Source organism: Pseudorasbora parva, chromosome 24 (genome assembly GCF_024679245.1).
Source record: "Pseudorasbora parva isolate DD20220531a chromosome 24, ASM2467924v1, whole genome shotgun sequence".
NCBI lineage: Eukaryota > Metazoa > Chordata > Actinopteri > Cypriniformes > Gobionidae > Pseudorasbora > Pseudorasbora parva.
This window is the reverse complement of record NC_090195.1, coordinates 8570493-8585846: the sequence shown is the minus strand read 5'-3', so window position 1 is coordinate 8585846 and position 15354 is coordinate 8570493. Positions and strand designations below refer to the sequence as shown.

Below are 15354 nucleotides of genomic sequence, written 5' to 3'. Positions count from 1 at the left end.
TGATTTTTTTCAAACAGACTCCTGGGATTTCAAATGCTGCTACATAAGTCACGTCCTATATATGCATGTCTTATTTTATCTCACAAGTTCATCGTGTAGTTTATTTAGGTAAAGAAAATCATTACATCCATATTTTTTATAGTTACTTTAGAACAGTTCTTTTACACTTATTCTGAGGATCAAGACTTAACACAGCCAACGGTCATTCTGAACAGTCTTGAGAGTTAATGTTGTGGTAAATGCAGCCTTGGCAGTCGGGCAGGGCATTGTTCGAATTTTAACAATTCCAATTCTGCTTATTGATTCAGATTTCCAGGTTTTATTCTACTAAGCTAAACCATTATTATATTAAAAAAATCTATGTTTTTTACTAAATGTTTTTTTGTAGCTTTTTTACATGAACAAAAATCAGCAGCCTAAATAACACTAATATTTTCCTCTGCTTTTAAAAAAAATACCACAGCAAAGACAGCTGGACTACCGTATTTTCCGGACTATAAGTTGCTCCGGAGTATAAGTTGCATCAGTCAAAAATGCGTCATGAAGAGGAAAAAAACACAAGTTGCACTGGACTATAAATCGCATTAGGGCAGAAGCAGAGCGGGAGCCGCGCACGCTGTGCATAATCCAGCAGAAGAAAGAAAGTTTGGACCCACTTTATATAAGGTGGCCTTAACTATGTACTAACATTTTAAGTAATCATTTGATACAATGCACTTATTGTGTACATACATGTTTTTACATTGTACTTACATTTAAAAAAATACCTGCATGTAATTACGTCTGTAATTAATTTCTGTTGTTACATTTGTAATTACACAGTTGGCACTTCCCTTACACCTTACCCTACCCTTAAACTGACCCACACCTGTGCCTAACTCTACCCGTATCCCACCTCAATATCAGCAAAGGTGTTTTGCAATACAGTTTGAACACAGTAAGAGCATTGCACTTATTTTTTTATGTAAATACATACTACTTAAGGCCACCTAATATAAAGTGGGGCCGAAATTTTGAAGTGAGTGAGAAACTTGTGAGGGAATGGCGAAAAGCAGAGGTTACTTTAACTGTAATGAAGAAAACAAAGAAAGCTAATCGCGGACTGAAAGCAAGATGGCCAGAGCTGGAGGAACGAGTCCACAGATGGTGCTTGAAAAACGCTCTGCCGGCCGTGCGAGATGAGCGCTGTGTGAATCGTTCTTGGCTGCATATTTTACTACATGCAGTTTGTAATTTGCAGAATAGGATTTTCTGGGAGGCATTTTGTTTGTGTTCAGTCTTTCTAAGTTGTTGTCTTTAAATTAATATTTCAGTTAAGAAGTTATTTTTTTCTGTTTTCAGTTTTTTTTTTTAGGGGTAGGTTACAGGAACAGCATAGAGTGCCCTCTTGCAGCTATATATTTATTCTTGTCAGTCAGTATGAATTAAATTTGATATATAAGTTGCACCTGACTATAAGTCACAGGACCAACCAAACTATGAAAAAAGTGTGACTTATAGTCCGGAAAATACGGTAATATAAATACATATCTCTTGTACATTAGGTGTGTAATTGCACAAGCAAAGTTAATGGCTGCAGTTCGCTTAATGGCCACCGGTGTCACTAATAACAAGGGTTTCTGCATTCTACACATAGCCATGAACTGCATTGTTTTATTGTTTTATAATATTTCATGTGCTGCACTTATAATGCTGTTATGATTTTTACATCAAAAATGGTCACTTCCCTGACTTTATCCCTCTGATTTGAACACTTTTTTTTAAGGGGCATGTCTGCAATGTAAACACCCACTGCTGTGATTGGCTAACATCTTTTCATATGAAATAGCTAGTATTACATGTGGAGCTCTCTCTAAAACATTTAGCACGTTTTACTATTATAGCGCTCAAGGTAAAAAAAAAAAAATGTTGATTATAGCATTATATTTAGATCTATGGCATTATATTTAGTTGTATGGTTGGAACGATGAGCATTGTAGTCGATCACATGTTGAGTGAATGAATGCAGTGATCTCGTCATTGTAACTCGATTTCTCTAACAAATGCTTTCATCATAACTAACAGTGCAAACACAATGTAAATAAGAGATTCATTGATTGTTTCGAAAGTTTTGGAGCAAGTCACTGATAATCTCTCGCTGTTTGATTGACAGCTCAAACAATTGCAAAGGGAACGTTCTTTGATCGCGTTTTTAAATATAGTTTAATCACAGTTTAAATAACAGATTATTTTCATCCTACTAAGAGAAACATTTTGAAGTTGACCATTTAGTCACTGGTTTGATTTGAACATCTGACTGTACATGAATGATTACATATCAGAAATGACTGGTCACAGATCAGGCATTAGAATTAACATGGTTATTTACATGTTATTGCATTACTGTCAAGTCCATATCGTAAAAGTCTGTGTGCAAGCCTGCACCGAAATTGCGACTGAATTACCAAAGAATCCACAGTGAAATGTATTCCTTGCATCAAGACCCTTTGGAAGGTAATATTATTTGTAGTCTGTCCTGTATTGCTCTTCTCTCCTCGTCATCTCACGAACACTGCAGTGGGCAGGGCCAAAGTTGCAATGGTGAAGTAGGCATTGATTTTCATCTGCAGATGGGGTCTATTACATAGATATGCACATTTCAGAATTGTTATCCGGCCTTGCAACAATAAAAGCTGTTTTTGCACTCACAGGATATTCTTCTAATATGATGACCTCTTATATGTCAAAGGCTCAAGGAAAATTAGATTTCTCAGTTCATGACCCCTTTAATGATTAATAATAACAAAAAACGCCCACTTTTCACGATCCAATCAATTCCTGATGGATTATATTCAGTAATTATTTTCAGAAGTAAAATGGCTTGTGTTTCACTTGGATTAAGGAAACACAAAAATGTTGAATTGGCAGCCTCAGCTGGTCTCTATATACTGAAAACATCACAAAAGATGTCAGACCTGAGCTCTTCATCAGGATGACAGACATTGCCATTGTAAAAGACATTGGGACATCCATAGGCGGTGCAGAACTGCGGTTGTGAGCTTTGAGTTATGCTTTTAATAAGAGATCTGCTGTTGGATGCTGTGAATTATTCGCAGTGAATAATGAGTTTTTGTGCTCATTTGTTTGACTTTTGTAGGAGCGTTTTAAAGCTGCACTACAGCGGCTCTTATGGATGCATTGCAAGTGTGTATTTGAAAATCAGTCATCCATTTGAAGCAGGAAAACTGACTTGTACAATCAGCATTTGAATAAAGCCCATGCAAAATGTCTTTAATGCGTGTCGCTGGAACAACACTGTGTTTCTCTGCTGTTGTTCTGTCAAGGTTTCCATCATACCGTGCATTCTGTGAATTTAGCGAGTGCCATTGAGGCATTCTGGCCTTAATTCAAGGCTGTCTGAAGAAGAGCGATGCTGTCTGCTTTTTTTCAGAACTAGACACATGTCAGTCAGGGGGTGATTACTGTCAGAATGGGCTTGTTAGACAAGAGAATGAAGAAAGAGAATGAAAAGAGAGTATTGTGGTACTATCACAAAGTTTTTTTTTTTCAATGTTGTATATGAATAGAAGTGTTAAAGGTGGAAATGTTTAATTTAAAACTATTCTGTTCACTAATAGAAATGAATAGCACTTTTGAAAGTACTTTTGAAAGATGTTTAAAAGCATGAAGTCATTTCAGTAGCCTAATAAAGGCCGTTTTATTTTAGATGGAGGAGGTTGGGTGGGCAGATATTGTTGTGATCACATGACCAGGCAAATATTATTCACCTTATTTTGTTCACTGATTGAGTTTTAAAAAAAAATCAGAAAAAAAAATCATGGCTGTCTGCAAAAAGGGCATTTCTACAATGCATCAGTAACTGAAAAAATCTGCTTCAGCATTTTAAGTGTGCTGTGCAGGCTGAGAAGATGACTACATTATATATACACACACACACACACACACACACACACACACACACACACACACACACACACACACACACACACACACACACACACACACACACACACACACACACACACACACACACACACACACACACACACACACACATATATACATATATATATATATATATATACAGTCCCTGACAAAAGTCTTGTCGCTTGTGTACAAATTGACCTAAAGTGCCGCTGAAATATATTTCGAATCAAGATTTTTTTACAAGAAATGGCTCAATTTAATCCCACCAGCTTTTGTGATAATGTTTCAGTGAAAAACTAAACTTTCAAAAAGTATTCTAATATTCACAGCTTGGTAAAGCCCATTGAGTCTATTTTTGCAAAGACATAAGTGTTGTCACCTTGTCATATGAGCTTCACCTGTGACTAATAACGGATCAATTAGGTCTCAGGTGTGTATAAAAAGAACCCCAGTACACTAGACCTTCACATCAACTGCAACTAGACCTCTGCAAACATGCCTAAGATTCACCCTGAGACTAAAGTTTTGATTATCAAGAGGCTGAAGACCAGATCCACTGCTGATGTGGCAGACACCTTCAATGTGTCTCAGCGTCAAGTACAGAGGATTAAAAAAAGATTTGAAGAGACTGGAGACGGTTTTGACAAGCCCAGGTCAGGCAGACCCCACAAGACAACTGCACAATAGGACCGTTTGTTGGCTCGAAAATCCAAGGCCAGCCCATTTTCCACTACAGCAGAGCTCCACGAGACCTGGTCACCTGAAGTCCCTGTGTCAACCAGAACACTTTGTCGGATTCTGTCTCGAAATGGCCTCCATGGTCGAATCAGTGCCCAGAAGCCAGCACTAAACAAAAGACAATTGAAAAACCGTGTGGCATTTGCCAAGGCCCATAGCCTGCTAAAAGGATGGACGCTGGAAAAGTGGCAGAAGGTTGATTTTTCAGATGAATCTTCTGTTGAATTACACCACAGTCGGCGCAAATATTGCAGGAGACCTACTGGAGCCAGAATGGATCCGAGATTCACCCAGAAAACAGTGAAGTTTGGTGGCAGAAAAATCATGGTCTGGGGTTACATCCAGTATGGGGGTGTGCGAGAGATCTGCAGGGTGGAAGGCAACATCAATAGTCTAAAATACCAAGAAATCTTAGCTACCTCTTATATGCCCAACCATAGAAGAGGCCAAATTCTGCAGCAGGACGGTGCTCTATTGCATACTTCCATCTCCACATCAAAGTTCCTCAAGGCGAAGAAGATCAAGATGCTCCAGGATTGGCCAGCCCAGTCACCAGACATGAACATCATTGAGCATATGTGGGGTAGGATGAAAGAGGACGCATGGAAGACGAAACCAAAGAATATCGATGCACTCTTGGAGGCATGCAAGACTGCTTTCTTAGCTATTCCTGATGACTTCATCAATAAATTGTATGAATCCTTGCCAAACCGCATGGATGCAGTCCTTCAAGCTCATGGAAGTCATACAAGATATTAAATTTGGATCTCACAGCAACACAACTTAATTTGCTGACATATTTTTGTATTTGCAGTAAATTTGTTCAATTTCTGTATAGGCGACAAAACTTTTGTCTTGCCAAAATTTGACCTTTCTGTCTTGATTAAATGATAAATATTTTTTCTATGAGAATTATTTATTTCAGTGCATTAAACATCATTTGGGAGGGTTTTAGCTTTTCATATGAGCTATTTCTAACACCAATGAATTAATTAAAAGTCAGGTTAATATCAGGTATTTCTAGAAAATAGATAAGCGACAAGACTTTTGTCAGGGACTGTATATATATATATATATATATATATATATATATATATATATATATATATATATATATATATATATATATATATATATATATATATATAAAATATATGGGGTAATGGAGCCGGGTTTAGCACCGAATTTGCTGTGTTAACCAAACTTATACAGTGCAAACCATGCAGTGTTAATAATCCACGTGCATGTGCACCCTGGATGGTGTGTGCAGCCCCATAAGAAAAAATAAACTCTGTTTCATTGGACCACACAGACCAGCCTTAACTCCCCGCATGCATCAATGAGCCTAGGCCGCCCGTGACCCTGTCGCCATTTAACCACTGTTCCTTCCTTGGACCACTTTTGATAGATACTGACCACTGCAGACCGTGATTACCCCACAAGAGCTGAAGTTTTTGAGATGCTCTGACTCAGTTGTCTAGCCATCACAATTTGGCCCTTGACAAACTCGCTCAAATCATTACCGTTGCCCATTTTTCCTGCTTCTAACACATCAACTTTGAGGACAAAATGTTCACTTGCTGCCTAATATATCCCACCCACTAACAGGTGCAGTGATGAAGAGTTAATCTGTGTTATTCACTTGACCTGTCATATTGTTTTGCCTGATCAGTGTGTGTGTATGTATAATATATGTGTGTATATATATATATATATATATATATATATATATATATATATATATATATATATATATATATATATATATATATATATATATATATATATATATATATATATATATATATATATATATATAATATACAGTGTGTGTGTATATATATATACAGGTCCTTATAAAAAAAATTAGCATATTGTGATAAAGTTTATTATTTTCCATAATGTAATGATACAAATTTAACTTTCATATATTTTAGATTCATTGCACTACAACTGAAATATTTCATGTCTTTTATTGTTTTAATACTGATGATTTTGGCATACAGCTCATGAAAACCCAAAATTCCTATCTCTAAAAATTAACATATCATGAAAAGATTCTCTAAACTAGCTATTAACCTAATCATCTGAATCAACTAATTAACTCTAAACACCTGCAAAAGATTCCTGAGGCTTTTAAAAACTCAGGTGATGTTTTTTCATCCATCCATCCATGAAAAAAAAAAAAAGTTTTGTAAAATAATTTTTTATGTTGATGTTCACAGAATTATTATGGGGCAGCACGGGCCATTTTGTCAGACAACCCGTTAGGTTTGACGTGTGGAATGGTGTGTCCCACCTCAGACTTGTGTGTCGGGGGGTGCAACTTGTATGCGTCTGAGGAAGGACCCATCAACATTGGGGGACTGCAGCAGTTTGCCACTGAGGTAAGACTTGTTTTCATTATTATTAATATAATTATTATTATTATTTATTCATTTATGTTTTGCCTTATTGGACAAATGAAATACAAAGTAAAGAAATAATTGGGAATCAGTCCATGTTGCATGTTAAATACAAACCTGCATTGTCCACATGAGCATTGTAACTCAACCACTAACCGCTGGGTCACAGCGTATTTGAGGTTCCTAGGAAGAAAATATTTCCTTTTCATTCTTTTATTTCCATATTAGGTTTTACTCAAACTAAATTTGTATTATCATTTTTTAGCTGCTCACCTGAGTGAGAAGCCATGTGTGCTGTAGGCCAGATGGATTAGATTGCATATGAAGGGAAATTTGCAAAAAAATTAGTATCTCCGATTGCTTAAGGGTTTGTATATCTAAAAATTGCTGCATAAGAACGATTCCCTGTGGTTTAGTGGAGTTAACCTGTAAGAAAAGTGTATATTCTTGTTTCTTCGGGGTCCCATATGCTGTCATGAAGAGCTTGTGTGGCGTGTCCGTGTTAATGAAGTGTCTCAGCTCTAGTCGGCAGACAGCGGTATGAACTCGTGATGTGTGACACTCTCCACTGTCACAGACGCAATTCGTCTCAGCGGCCCGGCCTTCTGCCACGACAAACGTCAGGTATACCATTGGTGAGCTGGCGCCAGGGAAAAAAAGAATAACTTGTCTAATGTCAATCAAGATGAGCTTAAACTAAAGAAAGCTGCGGATATTTTATGTCTAAAACACAAGATGATGATTCGTACTTTATGTTCAGAGGAAACGAGTAAAATGAACCGAGGATGGCAAGGTGCCAGCAAACTAGTTTGCAGTAAACGGATCCATGATCCTGCTGGGCAAGGTTAATGTTAGTGTAAACTTAAATACATAGAATTTGTTTGGTCACATACATGTTATTTGTTCCTCTGCACAATGAAACGTCAGGTGTGTTATTCATTAATTCATTTATATGTTTATGTTTCGGTACGAAGCACTGTGGTAACGGCTAATTAAATAGAAATTAAAGAGTGTGGGTTTGATTTGCTCGACTTGACTCACAATTGTGTGTGTGGCAAAGTGGGAGTTTACTGTATCTGGAAAAGGTTGTGGGTCAATGCAGTGTTCCAGCCTTCATAAAACAGACATTATAGAAAAAGCAAGGACAATAAACACCTTTTAAAATACACACTTTTAGTTCATAGCGTTATAATAAGAACACACAATATATTCAGTTATTGAACTATTTTATATATATATATATATATATATATATATATATATATATATATATATATATATATATATATATATAAACACACACACATTTCGTGTTTCCATGTTTTATGGTGACTTTCCATAGGCGTAATAGATTTCATACTGTACAAACTGTACATCCTATCCCCCTACACTGCCCCTGCCCCTAAACCTACCCATCACAGGAAACATTCTGCATTTTTACTTTCTCAAAAAACTCCTTCTGTGTGATTTATAAGATGTTTTCCTCATGGGGAACTAAAAATGTCCCCACAAGGACAAGGATTTCCGATATTGCCATCTTTGTGGGGACATTTTGTCCCCATAACGTTGGGATTACCAGGCCACACACACACACACACACACACACACACACACACACACACACACACACACACACACACACACACACACACACACACACACACACACACACACACACACACACACACACACACACACACACACACACACACATACATGAAATATATATATGATACATTTACAAACAAATTTGTATATGTATACATGTATAATCTGTTTTATTGGGTACAGAGCTTTTACAATCATAAAATACGTGTTAAGACGTTACAGGTACAGAAGGAGCAGCCAATGGGAATCTTTGGGAAGGAAACTGGTATCAGTAGGCTTTTCCAATTCTCGCCTGTCAGACACTTAGGGACCCTTTTTAATGATCTGAGCGCATGGTCTGAACGGTCGGCGTGACCAGGCATTGGCCTGATTTCTAAACAGTGTTTTTTTCCTCCCAGTTGTGTAAACATGTTCAAAATAAAGCAACCCCATTTAATGTGAATCTTGGTTGAAGGTTGCTTCATTATTTAGATACAAAAGCTGCATAAATGTTCCGGCTTTTCTATACCCTTTGTGCCTCTTTAAAGCTTCAGGGTTTCTTCAGAATGTATATAGGCAAGCACACACTACAAATGCGATTTAAAAACATGCCTGCTTACATGAATAAGTTTAGCTGGCTGCATTTCAGTGTTGCCGGAGGGTTTGTTTTTCTTTACCTTAAGCAATTTGTTTGCAATTCTAACAGGTTTCCGGCGGGCTTGTTTCTTAACTGACTGCTAGGAGGGGGAAACGTTAAGCACGACAGTTCATTTCCACCCACCTTTGTAACCCGATCCCACCTGTTCCACAAAATCACCACAGGCTAAAAAAAGGAAGCGCTTTGGCATGTTAAGTTTCATTACTTCATGAAGGATAAGAAGAGCAATTACAAAAGCAGCCTCTCTCTCTTGTGCCACCCACCTCTGCTGTGACTTATTAGACATCTCTGTCTAGGTGGCAGCTCCTCTCTCCTTAAATGTGAGAGGTCAGTCTGGTTATCGAGCCGATAATTAGATAACCCCAGAAAAAAGGGCTATCACAGCCCACCGTCATTCAGTGGCTGCTCTTGCAGTCGGCCTGCAATCACAGATAACTTGGTGTCTCTTTTCAATTACAAGGCAAACGCAGTGTTGGTGTCCAAAGGTGGCAGAGCACATTAGCATCTTTAGAGGACTTTGACTAACTCCCACTTATACACCAACAGTGCCAATTTGAGTATCTATTTGCCCCCAGGTTTGATTAAGAAGTGATTTAATTTATACAACAATAGTAGCTAGTAATATTTTAATTACATTAATATTAAGTATCTTGCGTATCAAAGAAAATGAATTCTAGGAATGCACAAAAAAACGTGTATATCAGTACCATATTTGCCATTGGTGATATTACAAATGTTGGTTGCTCTTTATTTTACTGTACTTGTACTTATGTGTACTTGCCTAAGAAACTACTGGGTAACATAAGGTAACTACATGAGAGAGTTCACCCAAAAATAAAATTTTGTCATCATTTTTTCACCCTCAAGTTGTTCGAAACCTGAATCAGTTTCTTTCTTCTGTTGAACACAAAAGAAGATATTTTGAAGAATGCTGTTAACCAAACAGTTGATGGATCCATTGACTTCCATAGGAAAACAATAATATGGAAGCCAATAGGGTCCATCAACTGTTCTCCAACATTCTTCAAATTTTATTCTATTGTGCTCAACAGTGGAAAGAAACTCATACAGGTTTGGAACAACATGAAGGTGTGTAAATGATGACAGGATTTCATTAAACTATCCATTTAAGGTCAGGTTTAGGGGTAGTTTTAGTTACCCAGTTATTGCCATTACTATAATAAGTATATTGTATGTACATGGGAAACAGGAGTCTAAAAAAAGGTTCTACAGAATTTTTTGTTAAATTTATTGATATCGGTCAATGTTGAATATTTCATTGTGAATGTTCATTTCTCCTATTTTTACCTTTAGTTTACCATCGCACTCACTTAAAGTTAGTTAAAGGTGCACTATCTAGTATTTTTGGAGTAAAATATCCAAAAATGACCAGGGCAGTGTTATATATTTTGTTCCGTTGAGTTCTTACAATATCCCAAATGTTTCCAACTATTTGTAAATTGTGAGAAAATGGAAAATTTTAACCAAGGAGCCGGGACGTCTGAGGGAGTCGCCTGTCAATTGCGTCATGTCTGTGTTACCCTCGGTTTCTGGTTTTATTTTGCAGAAATGCTTTACGGCCGTTTCACACCGCAAGCGTGAGCGGCGCGTGAGCAGCACGTATTTTTTTCGGCGCCCATGTTAATCAATGAGTGCATTCACACCGGGAGCAGGAGCAGCACGTGAGCGTCAAGCAGGAGCGTCGCGTGAGCAGCAGTGAAGCGGGGGTTTCGGCTGCAAGCCTATTTTTGCTGCGCTGCTGACGCTCCTTTTACTATTAAAGTAAAAGCACACTTTGAAAGGACAAAATAAATGTGATTTCACACAAAAAGTGCCTAAAATGCACACAGGAAGCACGTGTAGTGTATTTGAACAATAACTGGAGTATATCAGAGAAGAAAACGAAGACTAAAAAATATCTGTGGAAGATTTTTGCAATTTAAAGTTGTTTTGATTATTCAGTTTGGGTGAAAGTATGGTTATGATTATAAAAAATAAAGTAAACTAGCCAGAAAATATAACAAACTTTCGTTTAGTTTAGTATTTAATATTCAGACAGGTAGGATCGGTCTGCAGCTGCAGTCACGGTGTAAAGCGAAAGTACACTTTTGATGGACAAAGTAAATATCACAAAAGCGCTCAAAATGCACACAAGAAGCACATGTGGTGTTTTAACAATAACTGGAGTATGTCATTAAAGAAAACGAAGAATAACAATCATCTGTAGAAGATTTACCCATTTAAACTTGTTTTAATTATTCAGTTTGGGTGAAAGTATTATAAAAAGTAAAGTAAACTACCCAGAAAATATAATAATTTATTTTAGTTTAGTATTTAATACTCAGGAATAGGCTCTATCATTGTGGGAGCCGCTGCTGTGACGCTGCACCAACGCTTCCAGTGTGAATACACTCACGCTTCTGCAGCTGCAGTCACGGTGTAGTTACGCTGAAGTGCTGCTCACGCGCTGCTCACGCTTGCGGTGTGAAACAGGCGTTACTCTTAGCAGTGTGAACGTCACAGCAGCCGCTGAGCAAACGCACAGAGTATCGTCATAACATAATTTTAAACACACTTAAATGTATCTGATATGATAAACAGAGCTGAGTTACCTCATACTCATGACCGGAAAAGCGGAAATGGCACCGGCGATAATCAATCAATCAAATTTTATTTATAATAAAAGTCCCGCTGACCGTCATAATCAATTAATCAAATTGTATTTATAATAAAAGTCCCGCTAGTCATGAGCCTCGTGTTCGTCAACAATCGCTCCAGTGGCCTTGCTCAGCTCATCAACACTCGGTCCTGCTCTGCTTCATACTACAGTAACGTTAATAACCGCATCCATGAATATGGTTTCTGCCGAGTCCTAGCCCGATTCTTTTCGAGTGACTGTTGATGCATTCCACCACTAACAGCTAGAAGCTGTCTACACTGGACGAGGTAAAGCGGCCGTTACAAAGCATTTGTCATTTATGTCAGTGCGTCACAAATAGAACAAGGCATCAGTTTACTGTCGAGGATTTGTTGTGGCGTGCCGCATCCATTGTAGACATCACTGATTATAATGGGTTATATTGTCTTTTTTCACGTCGCATGGCATTGCTCGCGTCTGGTATAGACATGGTGCCACCTTCATGAGTTCTGCTCTGCTGCCATGTGACTTTTCAGATGTTGTCCGAAAATGAAGCCATACTAATCTGTCAAGAGATGAGATTGTTCTTTGAATTGCAGCATTGTTTGTTTCATTGAAACCACAATAATATGAGACTCTAAACTGCTCTCAGGAATTATTATTAATGCATTGTCATGTAGCAATTTGTGCTTCACAGTCCATGAAACTCATGAATAACTATATTAATATCACCTATAGTGTTGCCTGTTCAGGCATAGTATTGTATTAACAATACAGGCTTTTACATATGGATCTGGCTAATCTTATTAGGAAGACAAAGCATCAGCCCTCCCATTTTACTACTTGTAATGGATATACCGCCACAGGCTCCTCATTAATGCCTGTTTGGATAACTTGCTGTGTTTTTTATGTATCTGCTAACTATCTTTATGTTGATGTCTTCATGTCTGTTGATGCGTTAAGGATGCTTTTAGAATGAATGATTTTCTGTAATTCCTTTTTCTTTGTCTTCTCATTTGGTTCTTGTTCTAAGGAGCTGAATTAGCTCTTTGTGATGCTTTTGTCTTGACGCAGTGATGAATCAAATTGCTGTGTGATTTATGTATTCATGTATGTGATTTTTTTCTTTCTCCTCATGCAAATTAAGTCGTCAACTTTAATTTTGTATATAGCATTTTTTTTTAAGAGCATGTCGGACTTTGGATTGTTTTTTTGTGTAGGACCAGGCAAACTCCTAAAGCCTGTGGTGTTGCAGACACAGTTTCGCTATAGAGACAATATCACTATTGCCTCTGAATGTAAAAAGTAGTGTTTGTCCCAGCAAAACTGGTCACCAGCATGCTATCTGAGGTCCTGGTAATCTGGTATCCCCACTAGCCTTTGTTAACCAGCAAGACTTGTTCAGTGAGATTCAGGAAGACCATGCATGACCAGTTACATCAGAGTTGGGTACAACGGGGCTAAAGGCGTGGCAGGGGAAAATGCGCCTTGTTTCCTATTTTCAAGTAGTAGATGGCGCAAAATCTAACAGTAAGAAGTAAGAAAAGCTTTTTTTGCAGTGCAAAAGAAGACTTTTTGAAAAATGTTGGTAACCAAACTGGTGATAGGATCCCACTGACTATCCCCCTATACTCTGGGGTCCATCAACTGTTTGGCTTCTCATATTCTTCAAAATATCTTCCTTTGTGTTCAGCATTTTCCCGCCGGAACATCCCCCCTCAGCCGGACTTGGTGGCTAAAGAGCTGCTCCATGACTGTTGGAGTTAATTGGGGAAACATTGAAAACGCAAGTAAAAAAACGAACAATTGTCATTTTAAACTAAAGATTGGACTCAATATGGTATTCCTTACAACTTACCAAAGATCCAGATCCATGGATATTGACATGCAGCCAAGTGTTTTCCTGACATTTTTATGAGCCTGATTTCGACGCTGTGGGAAATTCATTACACAAATTTGCCTTTCGAATGCTTTAAATACAATATAGGTCGGTCTAAATCTGGGTGATTTCTTATATTAATGTTATAAATATCATCATATGACACAGCCCTAAAACTTTGTATAGTTTGTATACTTTGTATAGTTAGTTTTGTCACTGTTTATTTAAAATGCCCAATTATGCAGACTATACGATGGCTCTACTATCATAAATAAATATTTAATTGACAAGTTATCAATATAATATATATGATTTTACCCTCAGAATTTCTTGTTATCTATTTATACAGTCAATCTCAAAGCTCTTTCCCATTTTAGCTGTGTTTTGCGTGTTTTCTGTTGCATTCATGCTGAAAACCAATGTCTTTTTGCCACTCAAGAGTGTAACCGCAGTCGCATCAGCTAATGGTGACGTCACTCGCATACCCTCTAAAGCACTTTACTAAGTACTACTGTACACCCAAAGCTCTACCATATAAGGCAGGGGTGGGGAACGTTGATTCAGAAGGGCCACTCTCTTGCAGACTTTAGCTCCAACCCTGAAAAAAACACTCACCTGCCTGTAACATCAGTAATCCTGAAGACCTTGATTAGCTTCAGGTGAGTTTGATTAGGGTTGGAGCTAATCTCTGCAAGAGAGTGGCCCTTCTGGATCAACGTACCCCACCCCTGATATAATGGGTCTCTCCTCAAACACTGCGTCTCAACACTGCGTTCGCCTACTTATACTACGTCCTTAAAGTATGTACTTTTTGTGAAGAAAAAGTACATACTTTTGAGTATGTAGCAAAAGAGTACGCAAGCTTTGGGACACAATAATTCGTCATCTTTAACGGACTCTGTCGCTTCGTTATGTGCATCCCGTCACCGTTTAAACTGCCCTGTCAATCATCGTCCCAGTTCATATCCACCACATTCAGTTTAATCTCCTACCATTTTGGAGAAAAATGTAGCCGCACGTTGATCTGCCATGTGTGTGTCTTTAATGCAGAGACTCTTCTCGTGTGTTTGCAGTTTAAATATAATGATGCATTTAAAAGTTAATGGCCAAACGTGTCATTACAAAAGTTCACAATGCTGCACAGCTGAAATATAATGTGGGTAACACTGAATAAATATATTTTCATCAGGTTAAATAGTGATAGTTGGTCACTCAAACCCCTTTATCTAAACATCTCTACTTAACCGCTGGACTCGCACATCCGCCATGTTTGTAGTTTTCACCGCCACCATTTTTACGAGAAGTGCCATGCAATTTTTAAAGACCTCAAAGAGTCACGATGACCTCGGTTTAATGTCTCATCTGAAGGACAGACCAATTCCCCAATGAGGGTACAGTTCCGATCATACATTGCCTTTCTTCTGCTGTGTTTGCAGGTGTTCAAAGAAATGGGTGTTCCTCAGATACGGAATCCAAATCTCCCACCTCCTGATCAGATTCCCGAGAGCTATCGCTCTAAAAT

General features: G+C 37.9%; 1 protein-coding gene across 1 annotated transcript in view; it reads left to right on the top strand.

The window, feature by feature from the left end:
• dpyda.1 (dihydropyrimidine dehydrogenase a, tandem duplicate 1) overlaps positions 1–15354 on the top strand; it is a 266445-nt gene that overhangs the window by 59655 nt on the left and 191436 nt on the right. Inside the window, exons 5-6 of the mRNA XM_067435665.1 lie at positions 6891–7052; positions 15269–15352. Coding sequence (XP_067291766.1) covers positions 6891–7052; positions 15269–15352 — 246 coding nt within the window. The remainder of the gene's footprint in view (positions 1–6890; positions 7053–15268; positions 15353–15354) is intronic.